The sequence below is a fragment of the Phoenix dactylifera genome, chromosome 12 (genome assembly GCF_009389715.1).
Source record: "Phoenix dactylifera cultivar Barhee BC4 chromosome 12, palm_55x_up_171113_PBpolish2nd_filt_p, whole genome shotgun sequence".
Taxonomy (NCBI): domain Eukaryota; kingdom Viridiplantae; phylum Streptophyta; class Magnoliopsida; order Arecales; family Arecaceae; genus Phoenix; species Phoenix dactylifera.
The window spans coordinates 1973880-1998810 of record NC_052403.1 but is presented as its reverse complement, the minus strand read 5'-3'; the positions used below and the strand labels follow the sequence as shown (position 1 = coordinate 1998810).

At 36.3% G+C, this 24931-nt stretch overlaps 2 protein-coding genes across 5 annotated transcripts; one reads left to right on the top strand and one right to left on the bottom strand.

Moving 5' to 3' along the window:
• Positions 1-2226: 2226 nt before the first annotated feature.
• On the top strand, positions 2227-14899 carry LOC103709906 (glutathione synthetase, chloroplastic-like). Of its 2 annotated transcripts, XM_008795433.4 has the most exons (13): positions 2229-2645; positions 4828-4997; positions 6587-6662; positions 6841-6971; positions 8094-8216; positions 8306-8386; positions 8845-8925; positions 9061-9130; positions 9312-9433; positions 13232-13371; positions 13471-13663; positions 13767-13908; positions 14593-14899. In XM_008795433.4, the coding sequence occupies exons 1-12, from the start codon at positions 2526-2528 to the stop codon at positions 13888-13890; spliced, it is 1431 nt and encodes a 476-aa protein (XP_008793655.2). In that variant the 5' UTR covers positions 2229-2525; the 3' UTR covers positions 13891-13908; positions 14593-14899. The 2 variants fall into 2 exon arrangements, with proteins under 2 accessions (XP_008793656.2, XP_008793655.2); XM_008795434.4 differs by lacking the exon at positions 13767-13908 and having other exon boundaries at positions 2227-2645; positions 14593-14898.
• On the bottom strand, positions 14808-23958 carry LOC103709905 (auxin-binding protein 4). 3 transcript variants are annotated; one of them, XR_005514319.1, is made up of 8 exons: positions 23791-23957; positions 23640-23709; positions 23181-23336; positions 21722-21828; positions 20853-21053; positions 18347-18414; positions 16053-16349; positions 14808-15760 (listed from the first exon to the last, which is right to left on the bottom strand). XR_005514319.1 is itself a non-coding variant. In XM_008795432.3 (7 exons), exons 3-7 carry the CDS (start codon positions 23287-23289, stop codon positions 16247-16249), a joined length of 579 nt encoding a protein of 192 aa, XP_008793654.1. In that variant the 5' UTR covers positions 23290-23336; positions 23640-23709; positions 23791-23958; the 3' UTR covers positions 16004-16246. The 3 variants fall into 3 exon arrangements, 2 of the variants coding, with proteins under 2 accessions (XP_008793654.1, XP_008793651.1); XM_008795432.3 differs by lacking the exon at positions 14808-15760 and having other exon boundaries at positions 16004-16349; positions 23190-23336; positions 23791-23958; XM_008795429.3 differs by lacking the exon at positions 14808-15760 and having other exon boundaries at positions 16004-16349.
• Positions 23959-24931: the final 973 nt, after the last annotated feature.

The following is a 24931-nucleotide window of genomic DNA, read 5'->3' as shown; positions in this document are numbered from 1 at the left end:
TAGTGGATTTCTATCATGTGATTTTGGGATATCCTTTTATATCTTTGAAGCCTCTAAGGTTGTTCCAGAATAGCGAAGGTTAACCTCCTCTGCGCCTTCACACTATGGAAATTGATGAGAGGAGATATAGGGCATCTACTAGAAGTGATATAGATCATTCATGCTGCTGCATGATCCAAACCCGAGTGTGCAAGATTTCTGGGTTTTGTTGGCACAGAATTTTACAAAAAATTATCTGGCCATTTTGTGAGGTGGATGTGGTTCCTCTGTTCCGAGTTCAGATTTCACATGTACTCCATTGATGCCTTTCTGATGAGTTCGAATCTGTTTGTTTATTTGACTTATATGATGAGGAAATCCAAATAGCCAAACTTGTTATCAAAATAATAAAACAGTGATGTCATCACTCACTCGGATGTCTGATTTTGAGTACTTGGAAATTAAAACAATAAAAGTTGATTTGAAAAGTAAATTCTCAAACCTACTGAACTCGATTTTGTTCACAGATTTTGACATCCATGCAATTCTGTGAATACAATTGGCAATATTTATTGTCCAAAATTCCCTTAAAAATTGTCATTCATTTAGAATAAGAATACCTTGCATGATATCTGTTTTTTTTTTTTCCTTTCAGCTATCTCTTGTCAAGGCTGCTTGACAATCTGTTTGGGTGGCGACTTTTTTCCTGCACTAATATGCAATCTTTATACCATATCGCTCATTTTTAGCGAGCTGCATCCTTGACAAAACAAGTCCTTTTGATCCTTCTCACAGTCTTCTTCGTAAGCCCTTACGCCACCCTTCCCCTTTCAGAGGTCTTTGTCAACCAACTCATGGTGATAAAATTAGTGGGCAGTTATATATTCTTTATTTTAACGTGGTTTGACCTGGGACTATCAAGTTGACTGCATATTGAAGAATGGCCACTGTTGCTGGAAAGTGGACCCAAGGGTGACCGCTCGGTTGAGAAGGAGGAGCTCCGTCGTGAGATGGTGGGTGACGATCCGTCGGCCATCTCACGATGGAGGAGGAGTAGGACGCTCGCCGACGGATCATCATCCGTCATCTCACGATGGAGCTCCTTCATCTCACGATCCGTCGGTCACCCCGGAGTCCACTTTCCAACAATAGCTACCATCCAATCTATCAAAAATTTCAATCTTTTGAAGCAAAAATCTTTGTTCTATGCGACCTTTTTGAAACGAAGAAAACAAATCTAAGCAGGATGTTTCCATCACAACCTAAATCGGTTCATTGGTCAAGGAACTTAAAAGTTAAGATTTCTCAGAGCACTAAGCGGTCGTTGCACCAATCAATGAATGAAAAATATGCTTTGATGCCATAGAGCAAATTTATCACAATAACCCCATGCGAATAGGGCTATGTAGTGCGTTGCGTAAGGAGTAGATTTGTCATTTGCTGGTAAGAGCAATTTGGAGCATGCATGCATGCATATTGGTAGAATCCTATACGGAGTTCGAAAATTAAAGTCCTTTCTAGTATCATATATACCTTCCTCGACTTAGATGTTCCCAAGATACCTCATATTACAAAGGCAAAGAAAAAGGAAAAAAAAAAAGACTCCAAATCTCCCAATCTTTTATTCTTCCTAAGAAAGAATGAAATCTTTTATTAAGAGCGCGTCTTTGTTATTTGAGACTCGTCTGCTAGGGTTGTAGCTGCCAGGGGCAATCAACTCTTTGACACATCGGTTCCGGTTTCGGGTGCGGAGCTATTGGCTGCTTGGGCGCGTCTTTGTTACGCCCGGCATGTCTTACGAGCTAGTTCCATTATCCTGGAGGAGGACTCGGCCACTGTCAATAGTTGGATTCGGGGGGCTCTAGGGGCAACGATTGTGCCCACTCGTTGTTGCGAGACATCTAGGTATAGTGAGGGATAGCGGGGCCTTTCAGGCCAAGCATGTATTTCGTAAAATTAATGGGGCTGCGGATTGGATAGTTTCTTATGCAGTCAGCCACACCCTGTGGGTTGGTGATGGGGAGTTGTCTTTGACACTTCGAGGCATTCTATTCTTAATTTTATTAGGTGCATCCGAATTCGTTAGGCATGATTCATCCGCCTTAGCCCAAGCACAAAAGGAAGGTTGACCCGCGGAGATGCCATCTCCATCCAATAATATTACGTAATGACTCCGAACTTCCACATTGGCTGCTGAGCCGCGGGCCCCAGCAATCCATTAAAAACCCGATTTGGGAAAGAAAAGAACCCAGCAGCCAAAGGTTGCAGCGATACGCGTGGGCGGCGCCGTCTGTTCCACCGCGCCGGGCACCGTCGTTCCAAAACCATCGCTGTCTCCAATACATCTACTCCGAGCTCCAACCATAAGGCCCAGATTCCTCCCTCCCGCCTTCGCTCCTAATAGCATCTTTTTCTCTCGCGCCAACCTTCGAACACCTAATAGAAGCAAGGACCTTTACACATCTTCTTCTCCCGTGCGCTCTTCTTCTTTGCTTCCCCCGAGACATGGGAGATCCGATGAGCTCGAAGAGGCTTATGATGAGACCATGCCGGGCCCTCTGTCTGTCTCTCGGAACGTTCCTGCGGACTTGCTGGAGAAGCTGGTCTATGATGCTCTGGTTTGGTGCTCTCTCCATGGGCTTGTCGTCGGGGACAAAGGCGTCCAGGTATCTTGACTCCAGTCTCCGAAAGCACTTTTGTTTCTTTCTTGTTCTTGTGATGATCTATATCGGCTCTTTTGAAGGCTTTCATTAAGATACTGCCAGTACGAGAAGTGGGAAACAACGATCCAAGGCCATCTATGACTTCATTATGACAGATAGACCATCGATAAATGCATAACATTGTAAGCTAAGATGAACTGGCCGGATTGAACATCTGTTGAAATTAAACAAGCCGATAAAGTCAGCGACTTCTTGTGTTGGTAACCTGTTTATAGACAGCTCTTTGTTCCTTGTAAAGCCGGCTTTGTTAGTGTAAACAAAAGAAAGGGACTAATGTCAGAATGCAGTGGTTATGTTTTGCTTGAGAACTTTCTGAAAACTACTGCTTTGTTTTGATGCGTGATAATCTTGAAGATTGCGGGGAGCTTGGGACAATGATACCTACTTGTTTTTCAAGGCTTGTTTCACTCAACCTAAGTTTTCTCGAACAGATTATTGGACCAAGTACATGAGCTTTCAGTTCTAGCCTCTAGGTTGTTCTGCTGACCTTTTTCTTACTAAATTCTCAAGTAGAAACCTACAATACAATCTCTGGATAATTGCATTACCTTCTCACACACCTAGCATAACCCCATCTCTGATTCATCCGAGTTTAGGAACCTGACACTGGAAATGAGGCTCTGATTGGACATTGTTTTTAGTTAGGAAAGCACTGGCAGCTTGAAACATAAGCTTCTACAACAAAATTTGTTTTTTGGCCTCCATCTACTCCCATTCCAAGCTGGAGTACAAAGATTTGCCCAGATCCTGGTTAGGAAAAGGCAAACAAATTTAGAAGTTTTCTTAGGCTTTACAAGTGAATAGTTGAATTTGTTTCTCACAAGCATGATTATACTCATAGATGCGAATTTGTTGTATAATATATTACTGAAAGGTCAAAGGCATGAGCAAACGTATACTCACCAGCTTCTGGTGTTAGTTTTCAAGATTTTTGCAATTGTTGCTTAAACAAGTCATATTCGAGTTAAGTAGACATTTGTTGACCACTTTATGGGCTCTATGTAAAAAGGGTGCATTTCTACATGAAGGATTACATGGAGAGGCTTATATGTAATAGCAATCATGCCTTTTCACTTAGTATAAACCTGTAAAAATGTGCAACTTAAGAACAGGTATGTGGCCTAGAACCTCAATCATGTGGTAGCATTCTGGCTTAGAGGGAATTCTTTTTTTTTTTTTGGTTTCTGATCATAGGTGTAATCGTTAACTTCTATTATAACGCTAACTCGATGCAATTGGTATGATCTCATGCGGATAAGTTTTTGAATGTTTGATAAGGGAACACATTCCAAAGAAGAATCAAGCACGAGTGTAGTGGTAAGTGTTGCATTAATGACAATGCTATGGCTGAAGATACCTTACTCAATGTGGTTGAATCTTTTTTCCCGAAGAGTTGGTTTGATATCAAAGAATCAATGGAGATATATGTAGTGAGGAAGTTTTCCACAAGAGAACCATGTAGAGAATGACTCTTGGTTTTGTCTTTGAAGATGCTGGGCTGATAAAGATATTTCTTCTCCCATCTGCAAATTCAATAAATTTGCTAGCAAATATATGCATATTAAAATTAAAGAAATAAAGCTTCTGAAATTGCGACGATATGCTACATGAAGTGCTTGTAATTTTCCATGCTTCTAGTTCCATGATCTCTATAATGACCCAATTATGAACTATGATCGTTTATTGCATCTAACTGTCAGGGTGAGAGCCTTCCACTGAAAAAGGCGTGATAACATGTCAGTGTGGGGATGATCATATGGCAGTTGTGACAGATTTCTAAAGATTTAAAGATGTTTACCTTTTTCCCCCTTTTGGCATAGAGCATTTCAAGTTGGAGTTTCATTTTATCTTACCTATGGCATCAAATAATTTACATGCAAAAGTTCCTTCTCATTTTCTTTAATAGAATGAAAAGTCTTGTTCTGTTGATTCTTTTGACTAGTAGATGCTCTAAACAAAGATTTTAGATTTAGACTGCTTTAACATTATAAATGTGCATCATTTTTTTGCCTTACGTGCTTCAAATGCCTCTTGCTGATATAGGAAATAGAATTAAAATGTAGATATATTCACTTGCCACAAAAGGCGTGGCCTTCGCAAATTAAATTAAACATGGAACTTGCAGAGATCAGGAACAGATCCTGGCATTGGTCTGGTTCATGCCCCATTTACCCTGTTGCCCATGCCGTTTCCAAAAGGTCACTGGAGGCAAGCATGTGAGTTAGCTCCGATTTTCAATGAGCTTGTAGATCGTGTGAGCTTGGATGGAAATTTTTTGCAAGATTCTTTATCCAGGTTTTTCCTAATCTCATGATGACCGGACCTTTATTTAACTCATGAGTTAGATGATATACTGGTTTAGTTGTAGATGGTGGTAATTTCTATTTTAGTGATCTTTAACATGTTTTAATAACTCAGTGTTTGGTCAACACACCAGACATGGTATACATTTTTTCTTCGTAACTCATTTGTTTTTTTTTTTCATACATATTACTCGAGGTTTTCTTATTTGTTCTTCTTTTTGCTTGAGATAATACTTGGAATATTAAATTCTAGTAATAGTAATTATACTGTCTCTTTTCTAGGGGCAAAGATGCTGACAGTTTCAGATCAATTACATCATGCACCCAATGTAACATATGCATTTGGAATATAATGTTCCAAAGACATCCATTAGAGCTTGTTAGTTGTTATTGTTATAGCTCTGCCTTGTTCATATATAGATCTATGTATCATGTTGTGCACATACACCTTTGCCAGTGTATATCGCATTTCATATATTGAAAATGATAACAAATCTCTTAACTTATGTCTGGGCTATTGACATTCAAAAGTTTTTTGCTGGCTTTATTATATCATTGCTCATCTCCAACATGTCCATTTACACTCTATTGAAGCCATACAATCATCTTCCTGCGCTCGTTGCATGAGATTTGGAGACTCTTGTTAGTGACTCGCCATTCCTGTTTTCAGCCTCCACAATTTGATAGTACTATCTAGTTGTCTCTTTTTGGTGCCCATCTAACTGGCTTCTTTGTTGGGTGGTGATTGTTGGATGATTGCCAGAATTTTGGCAACTATTTTGTTAGCTGGTTGCTAGACCATGGGGAATTTGACTTGATCCCGGAGGAGATGTCAAGGGTGATTTAAATTGTTCATCATCTCCAGATATTGATGAATTTGTTTGCCATTGTAGCCAAGTAAATAAAGCTTAGTTAGGAAGATTTTCATATTCTTTATGCTCTAAACAATGATGCATTAAGATATTGTGCATGTGCCATAAACTGTAAGGTCTCTGTAAGATATTAAGCCTTCCTTTTTTTGGTTCTTAGAAGTTTATCATGTTTGGCATCGGACTGTGTGAGTTCAGCAGTTAACCTCATGTTTTAGGAACATATTCTAGTGTTTATGAAGTTAATCACCATAGTGTAATGTATAATTCTAGTATTAAAGTCTCGGTGCCAATACCTATCTTGTTTTGCTCTTATGTCGGTAAGATATTGAGCAAGGTCAGGACAAACTGGGATGGACCAAAACGACCATTAACAACAAGAATAGAGAGAAAAAATATATATATAAAAAAATGTTTTGGGATGCATTGTTGTCCCAAGTGTTGAGAGTTGGGACACAACCATCCCAATCTGTCTCGGCCGGTACCAACCAGGACAGTTGGGACATTTCAGTTTATGAGAAAACCAATGTCTTGTGGGTGTCCTGAGAGGTTTGTTGAAATGATACAGTATCAGTGGGATGTGTTAGGAGCACTAGGTTGCAAATCCATGGTATAATTACTGGTGACCTTCAGTATGCTATTTTGACTATTGCATGGATTAGACAGTGCCTCCAATTTCAATTAGTCATTCTTTGTCATACTGATATTGCAGAACAAAGGAGGTGGATGCCTTTACTAGTGGACTCTTAGATATCCATTCAAAGATGCTTGAAATAAATAAAAGAGAGGTATTTCTTTAAACTTGATCTTTAGTTTGTTGTATAACGGTTCATTAGTTTATACTCAGTAATGTAGGAAAAGAAGCTTGTGAATATATTTTGACAGAATGAAATATTACTGGCTATATTTTTCCTTTTCATTTATTATTGTTTCTTTTTATTAATTGCTTTTCAATAACTTTATCAGGACATTCGTTTGGGATTGCACCGGTCAGATTATATGCTGGATGCCGAAGCTAACCTACTATTTCAAATAGAACTAAATACCATTTCATCCTCGTTTCCTGGTCTTAGTTGCCTAGTAACCGAGCTTCACAGGTTAAGTAGCATAATTAATTTCTTAGATGGTATATTTGTTCTCTCTTTTTTCATTATAAAAAATCTTTTTTGGGGTTTGGTGCGGGCAGTACATACTGAATAGTATGCCCTGTATTGGCAATTACCAGAATCCATGCAAAATCATGATGTATTTGCACTTTAAGATGGTACTAAACATGAGTTGTTTATTTTTTTTTTCTAATATTTAGATTGTTGCAGCATAAAGATACCAAAACTGTATGCTGTTACCAATATGATATATTTGCTTTTCTCCTGTTTTTCTTCAACCTTTTTGATAGTTTTAAGATTTTAAAAATATTTTTTTGTTTTAGCCTTTTTTTATTCAAAACTTGGGAAACTGTCTACCAAAGTTGAAACTCATTCAGAACAGCTTAAACTGAGAGCAAAACTAAGATTTTGAACCTGATTTACGGAAAACTCATCAATCAATAATCGGCAGTTGAGCAATGATCTCATTGTTGGTTCAAAGACTAACAAATGGTGTCATGGGAAGGAGCTTGGTTGCTGGAAGTGGGAGCAGGTGCAGGAGTGGATTTAGGTGTGGGCATGGGGAAGCAAGTCTCTTGGAAAAATTTAGAATAAGGAAATACTTAGGAAGCGGGTGTAGGGACAAGTTTCAAAGTGAGTATGCCACCTTTAGTAAAATTTTCTGGCTATCATGGAGAGGAGTGTTAGTAGCAATTAGATTTAGGGAAGTGCATGCTTGAAGCTTCCTACTGGTTTGTGGAAATGAGCAATCATCATTGATTTGTCAGGTCTCTGAGGTAAATTTAAAAGCGACAGATTATCCTTAACTTGATTTTTAAAGGATGAATGCCAGAACTTCTTGATTGTTATTAGGACCATAATATAGAAAATAAAGATAAGGCATAAATAAATACCTATAGATAAATGTATCTAATTGAAGAAATAGCAGAACGTGCTTCTCACAAAATTTTTTCTCTTAATATTGTTATTTCTAGAGACTCCCTTCTTGAACTCCCTTTGTACAAGGTTGTAAAGCTCTACCATATCATAATATTTTCCATTTGCATGCAGAATTTTATGGTGTGGTTGCATCTCTGAAGTACATAAAATTAATCATAATTTGCTGGCTTGCAGGAATTTAATTAACCACTACGGGAAAGACCTAGAATTGGATTCAAGAAGAGTTCCTGGAAATACAGCCATTAGTCGATATGCAGAGGCATTAGCTAAAGCATGGAATGAGTATAACAATAGCAGGTCAAGTGTGTATGCATAAGTTTTTGTTTAGATTTAGAGAAGACTTGATGAATCTTCACTAACCCTTTCAAAATTTTGTTGCTGTCCAGTGCTGTAGTAATGGTTGTTGTTCAAACTGAAGAGCATAATATGTATGACCAACATTGGCTCTGCACGCTGTTGAGGGAGATATATCCTTACACCTTGTACTGCTAGATTTTTATTTTCTCAAATGAGAGCATTACCGGACATCAGAATCTTGCAGAACCGTTTCCAGCAATTCTTGTACACAGACCTGTGATTTTTGAGGCCAAAGAACATGATATTTAACTAGTCTATACATTTGTTGGCTGAAGTTTTTTTTCTGTAGCAGCCTTTTTATGAAGGCAACCTTTTGATATCAGAAAAAAAATTAGACCATCTTTTATAATCTAATGGGCCTGTGCTATTTGATTAAACCAAAGTTATTGGATCATCCATCTTTTTATTTTTACATATTTATTCTACCAAACAGAGGCTGCTTCATCAGTCTAGTTTCTTGTCTCTTCGGATAATGTTCGATAGTTTAATTGCTTTTTAATAAGCAACTGGCATATCATTGTAAAATCTTGGTGGGTTTGCTGAAGTTATTTTCTTAACTTTCTAACACTCATGGTGTGGTCAGTGTTCGCAAAACTTTGGCAGAAATAGATGCAGAAGGGCGGGTTCTACCTGATGGAACTCTCCTTGTGTATGTCACTTTCTCCCAAAATTAACTCTCTTTAATGGTAGTTAGAAATGGAGGGCATATTTCCCTTGCATTATGATCTTCTGAATTTTGGGATTTCAATTTCAACTGTTTACAATCAGAGGTCTGTACATGCAGAGGTGGCCAAACAGTTGCTGTGGTCTATTTTAGGGCTGGCTATTCACCGAATGATTATCCTTCAGAATCAGTAAGAAGTATCATTTTGTCATTTCTAATTAGAACCTTCTATTTGGTATATGATGTCACAACTAATGAAGGTTACTGACTTACTGTGCAGTTATGAATATATGTAGCAATAATTCTCTTGGACTTTTTCATAGATAATTATATATTTATTTCTCTGATTATGCTTAGTTTCTTATATCCAGGAATGGAGAGCAAGGCTTTTGATGGAACAATCTAGTGCAATTAAGTGCCCATCAATATCCTACCATTTGGTTGGGACCAAGAAGATCCAACAAGAACTAGCAAAACCAAATGTGCTTGAAAGGTGACTTCATTATTATTACTTGTATTGAAATCTTGTTGGCTATATTATTTAATGGTCCTTGGCGTCATGTGAGTTTATTGTTACTGGTTAATTGGCGGAATCTTTGTACATACTGTATTGATTGCTCATATGGCATAAGCTTTTATGTTTTTTAACAAAAAGGAGTTTGTATTCTCAAATAGAGGAAAACAGAAGGAAAGGCTGTAAACAATTGACCAAAACAGGTGTATAGACTCTAGAGAACAAGATAAATAAATAAATAAGTTATCAGCTAGGGTTTAGCCATTTAAAAATGTTTCTTTGAAGATGAGCTTTAATTGTTGTGTGGGATTGCCTAATACCCTAGTGTCTTCACTCTTCTACTCATAGTAGAGCTGGAGCATGCCGTGAACCAAGATTCGCCGTCTCAATACCGGTACAATATGGTATGCCCGGTATGGCAAACCTTGTTCTAAACGTTTAGAGAAATTTGGTTTTCTTAGATAGCTTCTGCTTCTCGAAACAATATGAAACTCTTGCATGATAGTGCACAGTGCCACTTCTTAAGCATAGCACTGTATCTGATTTTAGGAGTTGGCCTCCAATCAAAAGAGAGATATCCATTGAATTTATCTGGTTGTGGTGATTATAGCACTTTCAGCGAACTCAAACTTGTTCTCTACCTTCTTAGTTGCCCTTCATATTAGGGTTGAGCTATATTGTGAGTCCTGTATCAGTTGCTCAAACAGCAGTACGTCTCAGTGGCGGGTGTAACATTGTATGGGATTATTTTGATTGTTAGCATATTTGGGATTTTTCAGAGGATTAGTACATGTTAGGAACTAGTATGAAAATTTCCTTATTGAAAAATGGTTTGATGTACTGTTATGAACTTAATATGCCATTAGATCTCAATCATGCTCACTGAAGTTGTTGATCCAACATGTAGGCAATCTGAATAGATCACCAATCTGTATACTAGATAGTGGATACTGTTTCAAGTTATGCTTAATGAGCAGGCAACATGAATCCTGTTATGGCGAGAAATGATCAAGCTTGGTGACTAATTCTTGTGCAAATGACATACTGTAATTCTTCCTATTTATCTTGGTTAGTAAGCAAGGTTACTGCACTTGACAGAACAAGGTTAGAGTAAAGAAACTTGTCTGGTGGAAAAGTGGAACATGTCTTGTCATGTGGAAGAAGAACCTTGTTATATGGGAACATAATTATATGGCTAATATTATAAGAATATCATGACTTGTGCATTAGCTCTTGAGATGGGTGCAACTCCTAGTTGGAACAAGTCTATGTATGGGGAAGCACAATGTATTGTACGGCCGCTGATGGTGGTTAGTGATTTGTAGGAAGTCAATCTTGACAGTAGATTGTTATTGTTTTGCTATAGAGTTATCATGAATGAATTGAAGGTACAGGGTGGGGACAAGACCACATCCATGAAGTTGTGGATACTTTTTCTGGAATCCAAAAGCCTAGGACAAGTTGCATAATCTTGATGTATAAATCATATCATGTCTCTCCAGTCTCAATATTTATTATGATTATCTTAAGTTTCAACTAATTCCTTGAAACCAAAACTAATTTGTTTCAGTTTCAGTTGGAACCAATCAGAAAATATGGCCAGTTTCACAGTTTTGGCAAAACTACCTTACTTGGCAAAAATGAAAATGTAGATATTGACAATTTGTGCAAATTTTTATATATTTTCCTTATTTTTTTGAATCTCAGGAAGCATATTTATAAATAATACTTGGATTTTGCAAGTTTTGAGATGATTTCTAATCAAGTTCATATTTTATAGTCATGTAACTTATGATGTTCTAATTTGTCATCAAATATTAATTTAATTATATCCTTAAGTCATGTGAAACTACCAAAGTAGTGCATTGAAAGGTCTCAAACAATACAGTGCACCATAAATAATGTCTTTTCACACCTTATTTATTTTTTACATATTTTATTGATTTTTTGGATTTTTAATTTTGGCTAAATCTGATGTATATGGACTTTGCAACCACATAATTGTGAAAATTGCCAAAACTGAAACTCCATCAGGCCTGGCTGAAACCAAATCCAATATGGAGTTTGAACCAATCATGGCAAGGCACAAGTTCTTGTCGGTCTCCATTATAGGTGTTATGAACTTCAAAGTGTGAGCAAATAATAAATCAAACTCCAGTGAAAAGTAAGTTGAACATGTCCTAGTTAAGACTTGATTAGGCATGTCAGGGCCTAGCATATATGAAAGCATAAGTGGAAGCAGAGATTTTGAGATTTATATGCACTGGAAAAAGAATATTTATATTTATTTTGTTCTCTGACATGTTAACTTTTTTCTGAGCACAATACATAAATTTATATTGACTTTCAAGGCAGTCATTATTACTATGAAAAGTTTATTCTTAATCTAAGAAAAGAAATTTGTAGTGATTGTTATTACACAGTTGATGGTTTACATAGTGTAAAATTTCACTGATAATCTGATGATTTTTTTTTTTAAAGAAAGAAATCCATCTTTACATTCACATTTGTTTCATCTACCCATAAATATCAATATTTTGTATTCAAATAGAATTTTATGCTTAAGACAAAGGTGGTTTCATCCATTTTGTTTACATCAAATTTCTTGCAAAAGCAAATGAAGATTATCTTTGGAGCTTAACTATTTTTCCTACATATTTCCTGTGCTTTTATATGATAGAATTCCTGAACTACTTGGAGCTTTAAACATTATGAGAATGTTTTTCCCTTAGTGTTTTTAAGGCATAAAGTGGTACATTTGAATTATCAAATTCTAAGAGGAACTTTTACTTTTAATTTATTAATGCATAATTGTTGCTATTAGAGCACCATTTTTTCACGCTATATGCATCTACTTTTATCTCATTACAGAACAAGTTCCTTCGCTTTCTCTTGTTTTTAATCTTCTGTTCTCAGTGTAGTGTTTTTTTATTAGCAGAATGAGAGGTGCCCATTGTTCTTTCTCATTTGTTTTTCTTAAGGACTTTGAAGCTATTTTTTGAAAGATGTAATTATTTTGCTTAGCTCTTTCACCCTATTAAGAACTTAAAATCTGAAACATCTTATTTTTAATCTCTTTGTAAAAGTTAAGGTCAAGTTAGCCTAGTCAGGCTCACTGTTAGCTTTTGATACTGATAACCAAGAAAACCACATCTCTATATGAATGTGTTCCTTAATATTGATCAACTTTAGGTATCTGCAAATGTTGGTTTTATCATAACATGCATCTGCCTTCATCACTATTATGCAAGAACGCTCTGAAATGTGAGATAAGAAGATAGTGAACCTGATTTGAGTGTCTTCTGGAAAAAATAAAACTTATATATTCAGAATCAGTAATTTTTTCTTATGAGAAAAATCAATATCATGACTAGCCTTTGATTTACATAATTGTAATTTTATCATGTCAAATAATATTTTATAACTCTGCTTATTTTCATAATATTGTTTAAGGCAAGCTAAAGAATAATTATGTGTTTGCTTCAGAATATTGCTTTTTCAAAATTAACTCACATCCAGACTGGGGAATGTTGTGCTGCGAAATTATGTTAAGGTTTCTGAACTTAATTTTTTATAGTGTGTCTTTACTATAGTTGGCTGAACCTTAATGTAGTGGACTAGAGATTTTTGTCTCATGGTGAACATATAAAGCTGTTTTACAGTTTTTTTTTTTTTTTTTTTGATACTATTGGATGGATCATTTGTTTCTGTTTAGCTAGCATCTCTATTTAAATTATAATTTTGCATTTGTTCATTGCTATTCTGCTTGCCTTACAGGTTTCTTGAGAATGAAGATGATATTGCAAAACTGCGGAAATGTTTTGCAGGGTTGTGGAGTTTGGAAAATGCAGAAGCTGTGAAGTCTGCTATTGAAAGACCTGAGTTCTTTGTGCTCAAACCCCAACGAGAAGGAGGAGGTTGAGTTTTTCAAGTTTCAGCAATCTGTTCCAGTCATCTTCCTGTTCTCATTCCCCGTTTGTCCTGACATTGTGGTTTATGATATCATTCACCTCCAGGGAACAACATTTATGGTGACAATATAAGGGAAACACTGATTAGGCTGCAGCAGGAAGGGAGTGAGCAAGCTGCTGCATATATTCTGATGCAAAGGATCTTTCCAAAAGCTTCTCTTGCTTATCTGGTCCGGAAAGGTATTTGTCATCAGGACCATGCCATTTCAGAACTTGGGATATATGGTGCCTATTTACGGTAATGGACATCTTGGTCTTGGCATCTCTGTTTACAATTCCATGTTGTTTACCATTTGATGATGAAGAACATACTGTTAAACACTCTGGCTTTCAATTAATAGAAACAAAGATAAGGTGATCATGAATGATCAATGTGGTTACCTGATGCGGACGAAGGTTTCTTCATCAAATGAAGGTGGGGTTGCTTCTGGGTTTGCAGTCTTGGATAGTATCTATCTAACTTGACAAAGCATTTCTACTAAGGTAACCAACCACCAAACAAGTTGCTGCTGCATGGTTTAAGAGACTGTTTATAGTAGACAGAATTTTGGTTGAGATATTGACTTGGGACTATCAATTTTTTTTTTGTTTACAAATTTTCTTTAGCATTTGATACAAATTGTAAGGGCACTGGGTGATTTCATTCTTTCTTGTGTTACTTAGAAGCTTATGGTAATGTCCAAGTTACATTAGTCCCTTGTCTGCTTGATAACCCAGAGCACAATTAAATATATAATCCCTCAGTTCTATTCTGGATGTGGAGCCATCATCAACTCTACCGGTCATTGATAAAGGATCAAACCACACTAAAATTTTGACAAGGCTGCGTGAAAAAACCAATTGTTTTGCCAACAACTTTGAAAATCTTTTGTATTATTTCCTGTCTTCGATTTATTGTTCTATGTTTCTTTAGTTAGTGATATGACTAATCCAGATGAAAATCAGCCTTTCTTGCAGCATGCCTACTTTCATTTGATTAGCATGTCTCCTGAAATTTATTAAATGGAAAATGTTAGCTTTTGAAAATCTTTAATTTGACTGTATAAGAAAAGGCTCTTGATCTTTTAAAAAATGGAAAGAACTGGTTCCATAAGTTCTCATTGCTGAGATTTTAACCTTTTTGTGGTGAAATGTACTTCGTTGAATTTTAATTGTCAGCTGCTGCAGGTTATTGCCTGTGGAGTGTAGTAGACAGTTTGTCAGGATGTCAAAGAAACGACGAGGAATTCTTTATCATCTATGCATAATACACAGCATTTCATTCTGACAGAAACACTACATTTTTTTCTTTATTTCCTAGAAAAAATGTATCGGTATATGCTCTCAGACAAATTGCGTTGGAGCAAAATATTATGTAACCATCCTCTTGGACACAGAATATGTTAGTGTGCTGAAAATTATGGTGCAAGTGTTGTCTATTGGCAATGTCCAACAGCTATTCTGGAAATAAACAATTCAGAGCCAATTCTACGATTGTGCTGATTTCATTTCTTGATGGTAGATGCTGCATTTGTCATTTGACTGCTGCATGTGTTCTTCATGATTTCTCTCTTTTTTCAACCTCATGAGTCAAGATCACCCAATAGCACAAGGTTAGCTTTAGTCCTTCACTTCTGTCGCCATCACTGATACCATCCCTGTCAGCCAGATGGGATCCTCGAGTAAGATGTCTTATGGAACTTGATCTAATGAAACAAAATCAGACTCATTTTCAGCATAATTCTTATGCTTGCACTGACAGGTGTCCAGCATAGAAATTCTATGATGTTAAAGAAGGGCTCGATGCTGATGAGACCATGCATTTTGGTTGCTGGCCAATTGATACCAATTGGCATGTATCCCTTTTTTTTCCACTTGTATCCTCGAATTGCCTTCCTGATCAGAAATATTGTCAGGGTGAGAGATCTGAAGGAACTGTAGAAAATCCAATCACTGGAAAACTTCAACAATTTTCACTCCAGCCGTCTTCTCTAGCTATATTATCTTTGTATATGATGCTTCTGAAATCCGAATACTATAAAGGTGCTTATATGAAGTGCCTTTTCTAAGGATTAACCTTGTCTATATGCTTACATACGATGGGCAAGAACAACAAATCTCGGCCTGCAGAGCTTACATCAGTGCTGATCACTGACACATAATTTGGGCGAGTAAAAGCTGGCTTTCTGAATTTCCTGGAATGGATTTTGGTGATCAAAGCTGATTCAGAAACAGTAATGTGCAATTCATGGAAGTAGAAGCATGATAATGGTTTCCTGGTCGGAATTACAGTGTCTTGTCATTAAGAAAAAGAGATGCAGCAGCAAATGATCCACGAAGTAGCCTGATCCCATACCTATGAAAACAGTAGGTGGATCAATTAGTAACTACATCAATACAATAATATGCTTCTATGCTGGCTGCTACTGAAATTACTCGATCTCTGCATGAAAAGACTGGTTCACTTGAAACACCATTCATGTATTCCATTCGCAATTACTAATTATATATAAAAAAACCCTGCATCCATGTGAGGATCAGTCATTCATGGGCTTAATTGGAAAACAATTGCCGTTTGTTCATTTGACAGTTAGAAACGTTACGATGAGGACAATCATTCCATTAGCTGGGATCATAATGAGACGTACCAGAAATATGACATAGAGGGGTCACTTTATAATCTGAAATCTTGTTCAGCCTTTGTTACAACCTTTGTTTCAAGCACAAATTGATCACATGTAATCAACCTTTTGAAATCATTACACCAGCATACAGAAGTGAAAGGTCGAGAACTAAACAGGTAGACCAAGGTGACTGCAAGAAAGGACATCATGCGTGGACATCACAGCTCATCCTTAGGTTCATAAAAACATTCCTCATCCCAATAGTAAGGAAATTTCAATTTGGCTGCAGTATGGGGCATGCTCCAGTCATCATAGATGAACCTGCACAAAAGAAAATTTATTAAAAAGTTGATCCTAGTGCATCATGTTCCAACATAACTTGAGCATATCCTGGTCTGCACAATAACAACCAACATTTAAAAGAATTAAGAACACTTAAAGGGTGAAAAAAGGAAAAAAAAATCATTTTTCTCCTACAAATTCAATATTAAGTTCCTTTCATGCATATAGTTTGCAATTTATATTGCCAACATTTCTAATGTCTTTTGAAAAGAAAAATTATAAAAGCACATTGAAGTGGCAAAAGAGCATCATCTGTGATGCCTATGGATTGCCCTGTTCTTTAAAATTATAGAAACAGCATATAATTTGAAGTTGCTGCTGTACATACATAGAGAATTTATTCAAAAAGAAAAGGGAAAAAATAGATCTGTTGTTTGCATGCGACTAAATCTTTCTTGCTCAATAAATTGTACAAGGCATGGTGAAGAATTCCATTATAGTTATTCATATCCACCAATATTTTTAAAAAACTTCATTTCAAGAATTTGTTTATGAGTAGTTAGTTTATTAACACAGCACAAAAATGACAAAGCTAATGCCAAGCATAAATTAGCTGCATAAGGTAATCTGTTTATGAGTATCTGAAGTTCTGAACCATTTCAAGAATTTGGTTGATGACTGCCAGAAAAATTTAGCTAACACAACTAGAAAAAAAAAGGATATAAATTGAGTCCATTGAATCAAGGTTAGCCGAACCGATACTGGGACCATACTAGTCAGCTACCGGTTCGGTACAGGATAACCCGGGCGGTTCATCTTGGTTCGACAGACCATATATTAAAGCTTTTTGGAAAGAGGAGGGCGAACCGGTTCCATTCCGAACTGTCTGTTCGAAGCGGTTCATGGCATTTTCCAAAAATACCGGCTGAATTACGGTTCTTCGCTGGTTCAGTTTAGTACGAGGTCTAGGGCATTGAGTGGGCCCATAGCAATCAGAAAGGCCATTTCATCATGGTTGGGAGTGGGACGGCAAGAGATCGAAGAGACCAAGACAAGGCGGAAGCCTGAAGCAATACTAGTCATCAGGGGAGGACAGGGCAACAAAAGTCAATGAAGCCAGAAAAATGTTTGGTAGAAACTGAGAAAAGGATGATGAGGAAGGAGGAAACATGGAGAAGGGGAGGAGTAAAAGGAGAAGAAAAGAGGAGAGATAGTAGAAAGAGGAAAAGGAGCTCTGAATTTATGGACATAAGAATAATTCTTATACAAATAAATATGTTTCAGATTCAGCCTTCCAGTTTCACTGAAGTTGGCTAGCATGTGATCTGGGCTTAAAAATTTCAAACCAGCCAGTACCCAAGCCAAAATTGATCAGGCCAAGCCCAAACAATTTGACACTGGGCGCTGTGGTCATCAAGCCAGCCTAGGCTCATTATGACCCTCTAACAAAATTGCAGCTATAAATATCTTCTGCATGGATGGGTTTCTAACTTTGACACTGCTGTGTGGCACATTACAGAAAATATCAAGACAATCATGAGTGAAGATTTTATTGCATAAAAAAGAAAAACTGAAATTCAAATTGCAAGGACCAGGAATTCGGGCATATCAGTGTTGACTACCACTTGAATGAAAATATAGTAGAAAATGTCAGATCTAAAGAAAATAGAACTAGCCACTGAATAACAGTCAACACCATCTTTCACATAATATGTGGTAAAAACAGAATTCAATTTTGCTAGTGCCATGTATCATTAACAATAAGAATGACAGGTTTCCATTATAGGCACTACAGAAGGATTGATATGTTAAGGATGTTGGTTTGTCCTATCAAAAATTATGAGATCATCTAGGCCACTTCCTTCCATCTATATAAGTATCCGCAGAAGTTGACCTTTGTTCCCTGAAGCTGATAAATGACCACTGTGAAACATTCATAGATATGATGCCGTCTGTAAAACATCATATTATGATTTTTAAGGTCATGCACAATATATTTATTCAATAGAATAAAAAATATGAGGTCAAGTACTAACACTTTGATAGGTGGACGTGATATTACAACTAGCATCTGCAAATCCTCATTCTCATCTGTATTCCAAACCTGCACATTATAACATATCTTAACTCAAGAACAACCATTAAAATGTAAGATATCTCTGAAAAATATGAAAAAGAAAATTGAATTTGATCCTTTTTTTTTACAAGCTATCAGAATTCTTACACTACAAATTAGTAACAAGAGAGTTGCACCTTAAGGTGATCAAAAATATGATGTATAAATTTAAATATGAGTACGTTATTATCAATGTCCAGATTTTAGCCATTTGATTCAAATATTTTCTTAGACAAGATAATGGAAGAGAAGTTTATATCCAACCTTTTCATGTAATGACACCTCTTTACATCTAGAGTTTCCAACATGTTATAAGCCCCCAATCAACTCTTAGCTATGACAAATGCTTTTGCTTTCTTATTCACTAGAAAAATATAGAAAACAAACTAGAGTTTCTAGAGTTTCTTATTCACACACAACTTGCTTCCATATTATAACAGCCATATGGCCATGCTAGTAGAATCTAAGCTGTATCGACAATATCTAAGTGCATGACACATTATCCATGAACTTAATCCCTTGCACTCAGAGAGTAGATATGATGTCAAATATGTGTAGATAAGCCATTTAAAGTACTTTTTTGGACAAAATAAATAAACAGAAAGGATAATGTATTTGCAGTTTTACCATTTATAAAATATGGAGCGCCACTATGTTGCTAGAACCAGAAACCACCTTGGAGGTACAAGTCTTACAAACATAACCATAATGATAACCATCCAGCCTTATTCCTACAATTTGTGATCGGCTATATCAATCCTCGTTTGCCAACAATTCATATCTAGGACCATCTATGATGTTATTTCAAGATTTTCCATGTTGTCTTCTCACAACCTCCATCTATATTACCTTTAGGTCTTTACTTGCAATATTTCACTAAAAACATTCAGTAAAACAAATGCACTCCAACACAGGTTCTATGTGCACATATCAATGCCATGTAGCTTATTTGGGATAATCAATTCAGAGCAACATGGGTACCACTTGACATGCCTTGTGTCCTTGGTCATAAGGCAAAGAGTATAGCAAAATGTGTTGGCAGAGGGGAAGGTAAAAGGGAGAAATAAGAGCGCAATCTCTCACATGAAGAAAACCAGACAAGTCACGTAGTGTTCAATTTTTGAATGCAGTATATAGAATTAGCTAAAGTGCCCTATCTGGGTAAAATACATAAATATAAGCTTTAAAGCCGTCTAATAGATGCTTCTAAGGGTATAATATAAAAGGCTTGCAGAAATTAATCTAAGAGCATGTTTGGTTGGGGGGAGTTAGACTTTTGAATGGGAAGAGGAATGAGTGACTCTTATTCCAGCTATTTGGTTGGGAGGAAGTCCAATCCCATTCCGACTACAGGGAGGAATGGGAATGCCCCAATCCCCCAAATCCAATTCCGACTCTCCTCTAGTATTCAAAAACCATTCCTATTTTGATTCTGATTCCGATCACGAACCAAATATGTCAGGGGATATGGCTATTCTGATTCCTATTCCAATCCATTCTGATTCCGGTCGTGAACCAAACAGGCCCTAACATCATTGCTAAGTGTGCATTGACCCATGCACTGATTTGTTTATTCTGCATGTTGCATACTCATTGTTTTGTCGGATGCTTACCATTATATTTTAACTTACCACCTTTTGATCATATGCATATCCAATATTCCCATAAGTGGATGTTGCATTTGACAATTCTTATTATCTGATTAGCATTTCATTTTCACAAAGATCACCTAAATCTGATAAAAACATCAGCCTCGAATTTTTGGTTTTGACATGAATCTGGTTAAAAATCAATCTCTCCAAACAATAATAGATCTATTACTTTTCCCCTTCAGTACCACTGAAGATTGGAAAACATCTAGTCATCATGGGACAATCATTCAACCAAAGCATGTACATGCCTTTATTATGCAATCTCACATCTCAAGAAGGCTTCTATCTTTTTTTATTGTCCGGATAGTTCAGTAAAACAACCTTCACCGATGGATTTGATCAATCTTATTGGAATTTCACGTATCTTGTTCCAAGACCCCATCCACATGAAGTTTTGCAGGCAACCATCGACCTTTTCAATTGTCTTGGTACATACCAAGAAAGCATTAAGCCAATACAATAAAAGAAATGGAGGGCATATTTTATGAGTTCCAAATGGGCTGCAATTAAGATGAAATGGTTGCATCAGTATCCATCGGGTCCACACTAGATTTCTGGTCAAGCATTCTATGGGAAACAAGCGGTTCCAAGAACTTTCTGGAAAGTATTACATCAAATTTCATTAACCAAGAAGTGTAAACAAACCAATCTCTTTATATGATTAAACACTTCAAGTTATATTTTATGTCCATCAACATGAGTATGCTATATGCAATTAAGTTTAAACTTTAAACTGATCAGACTAGTACAATTGTAGGTCATGGACTGCAATACCTGATGCGGATCATTCATGGGTATAGAGAATGTGCTATTTGAATAGATGGCAAGCTCCTGAGGCTTTCCTGGATTTTTAAATGAACTTGAGCCAAGCAAAAGAGTGCCCCTCCCTTTTAAGACAACAAATACCTCTTCACAGGAGTGCCTGTGGATTGGTGTCCGTGTGCCCGGAGCAAAAGTCTGAAGCCAAAGCTCAACCTGGAAAGAACATAAATATCATGTATAATGGACATAAATATTTTACATATTTCATATTTTAAAGTAGAAGAAACAACAGGTTTATATTAAAGTAGAATCATGATCACATAAAAAAAAAGGTAGATAAAAATAAATCATTTAGTTAACTTTGTACCCCAAAATTCTTTACATAGACAAACAGATAGAGAAGGAGGACAAATAGAGCAAAAATATAGAGAGGACAAGGAGATTTCATTATAGTTACGATTATCCTATTTTTAGAAAATCTTATGATGTCCAATTGATGGTTCAAAACCCAATACGGGCAGATCAAGAGATTACTATTTCACATTTTAAATATTCCAATTTTCCCTATAATTGCAATTTTCCTAATGTAATTAAATAATCTGCTACAATCTTGAAAGGAAAATTCTACGAGAAGTTTGCAACACTTTAATCTATAATCAATCTCCTGAATCTCAATTTGCGCATCTAGAAGATTGTATCAGACGAATACTGCAAGTTCTTTGCAACATGTTTTGCCAAACTTAACATTTAAGAAAGACAAGAAAATGATTACTAGCAAAAGTCAACAGGTGTTTCGTCACTAAATAGGTTAATAACAACAATTCATTGAGAAATTTAACAAGAATGAATAATGAAGCTGACTATTGAACTCCGCAGTTTACCTCTTTCATTCCATATGAAAGAGCACCTGCAATGGTTATGTGCGCCAGACCTCCTCTCCCGAAGTTACTTTGAGGTATATCACTTATATTTCTGACCAATGGGGAACCTAGCATAGGGAAAATAGGGATCAATTCACATTAAAGACAAAGTAAATAAATAATAATAATAATGGACAACAAAATCAAATTTTATTCAACTCTAGAATGAATATATAATGGCAAGGAACATTCAAAGATTAATTGGATTAGGCTGTAAAGTTCAAAAACTGATGGCTTTTTTCATCTATGCATTATACAGAGATCTAAAGAGGAGAGAGTTTTATCGGCTTCAATAAAATGAAGTACTATTAGAAGGAGTATACTAATGGGGGCATATTAAAATTTTATAATTATATTCAAGCAATATGAGGAAAGCCTCACTAGTTCAAGTAGTTAAGGTAACATGGGTAGGGCAGTATTTTTGGCTCTATTACAAGATTTTCACAATTTTCATAAAAGAGTCACTTGATGATATAGTGGATTTCTTTGCTTTTGTTCTTTGCATTATGTAATTTAATGGCACAATATCTTTTGTGAATACAACACTAAAAGAAGATAATAGAATTAAGGTTTGGAGAATCCAAAATATGGTTCAGCCATAGTTGTATGTAAGGAAAGCAAATTTAGACTCCACGAGGAAATTGAGGTACTAGTCAAAAGCAATAGCCAAAAAATAATGAAAAACAGTTATTTTTAATACCTTGGATCTCTGATTACAGAAGATTAAAAAAACTCAAAAGAAAATCTTGACTCTATATATCAAAGATGAGCTGATGAGGTTCAAAAGTGCTTTCATAAAATTGTGTAAGTTAGTGCTATAATTGGCACCAACCTAAGTTCCTTTTACATCTTAACCACTAAACTATGCATGAGATACCAGGGATTGCCCAGTTGTTTATCTACTGATCAAGGGGCATGCCTATGCACATAAAAACTCCCATAAATTATCAGATACATGCCTAAATGCAAATGTAAACCTCACTAATGAGGCTTAATCAATCGACCCTATTAGAACTAAGATCTCTTTCTTTTGGTAATGGCGTGATAAGAAATAATTCCATTGATTGTCAACGTCCATAAAAGGTTAACATTAACGGAGAATATTTCAATTTCAAGCCATTCACCAATTCATGATGCTAGTCATCAATTTGAAGTCAAGAAGCTTCCAGAGACATGATTTTGCCCTACGCTTCCAATATCCAACTTCAGAAGTCTCTCCATTTCACATACATTGAATACAGAAAAGGAATTGAACAAGATCATTAGGAATGTAACAGAAACACAAGTTTGACCTGCCTCAATCTTCATAAAACTCAGAATTACTGCAGAAGAAAGTGGGCGACTATGAGACTATATGGGAGGAGCACCAGCAATGGCGTACAAGAAAATTAGCAAAAAGATAGCGACTAAACAGAGAGACCTGAGGGACCTTTGTTATCAGAGCATTGAGAGGAGGCATCGGCTGCTCCCATGGCAGAGAAGAGGAAGAAGAAGGGAAGAACGTAGTTGGCATGCGCAGGACCGCTCATTTTGCCTGATGGTTTCTGGAATGCGGGTTTTACGCGACTCTGCAAGACTGCAAGAGGAACGGGAACGTAATTAATTGTCAACCTCCAGTCCTTGTTTCCTCACAGCAAACATAAACTAGTATTTTACGAATGGTTTGATATAATTCTACCATCGTAGCAGAAGAAGAAGAAGAAACCACATGCAAAGAAGCTTTTCAACCATTCAGCAACAGAAAGAAGAGTCTTTGCATTAAGCGAACTAATCCAAAACGAGAATTCTAAAGCTAGAAGCAATTTGCGATCAAAATTACCAATCCTTGCTACTAATTTCTGAAAAGAAAAGCATGATGTCCAGGGAAACCAAAGCCGACCTGGAATCCGATGGTCTCAGGGAGGTAGTGGTGGTCGCTGGTGGCGGTGAGCTCAGATTGCGGTGGAAACCTTGTAAAAAATAGGGGATTAGAGAGCAGAAGGCGAGGGTCGAAGAATCAAAAAAATATGAAAGAGAGGGTCACCGAATACCGTGATGGTGGGGGACGTTGTCGAGGTAGCGGAAGCCGGCGGACTGACCGGAGACTCGGCAGCAGCTGGGGCCGGCGAGAAGAGGAGAAAGGTAGAGATTGTGTGTTCGTGGGAGAGCTGGAGGCCGAGTGAACTCCGGTAGAGAGCCATAATTCCAGGCCGAGCCCGATCCAGGCCCGAGCGATTCCTTTCGTTTGACACCTTATTTCAGACTGGGCCGCATCTAAATATTTGATGGCCCAAATCGAATCGGATATTTGCATATTTACACTTATATTTATTTTACTTGACAAATATAAATATAAATATTAAATATAAAAATTTATATTGACTTTTATTTTAAATAAATATGGATATAAATTGAATGCCATATATATATATATATATGTATATTAGATAATTAAATTTATGGCCACAAAATCAAAGATATTACTAAGTTGGGGATAAATCAAGTTAATTGCATGTTAATATAATAATTTACTTTTTTAAAAAGTTTATGAGTGCTATATAAAATTAAATAGAGTTACAAATGCAATAAAATATTCAGATACGAATTAGATAGTTGTCTATTCATATCCATATTTATTTTTCTTTGACGAATATAGATACAGATACAGATATTAGTCGGATGTTCAAATTTTTATCCCTATCTAAATAGTTTCGAATATTAAAAAAAAATCCGAACGAATATATCTGATCCTCTCTCACCCATACTTTTTATAGCGAAATATGTATCCACAAAACTCATACTCTTAACCTTATTTGGACCCACATATAGGGTAATTTTAGAAGATTTAGCCCAAGCTGAAATTTTTTGCCCAAAGCCCAATTCACTTGATATATGTGCAGACTGTAGGAACTAGAGAATGAAAAAGTAAGAAAGAAAAATACTTCAAGGCATTTTATTATGTTGTTTTCCTTAAGACAATATTTGCCCCCACCACTTGTGTGCAAAAGGGATCAGCCACAATTTATCTGCAGAATACAATGGAGCTCAGAAAAATTTGTTTGTTTGATCGCATTTTGCACTACGGATATCAAACCAGAAAACACCTAAGAATTGGGCTATAATGGCAATACTAAAAGAGGCAAAATTTGAGAAGAAAAAAATAAAAGTGTTATCTATAATTTTTCTACGGTA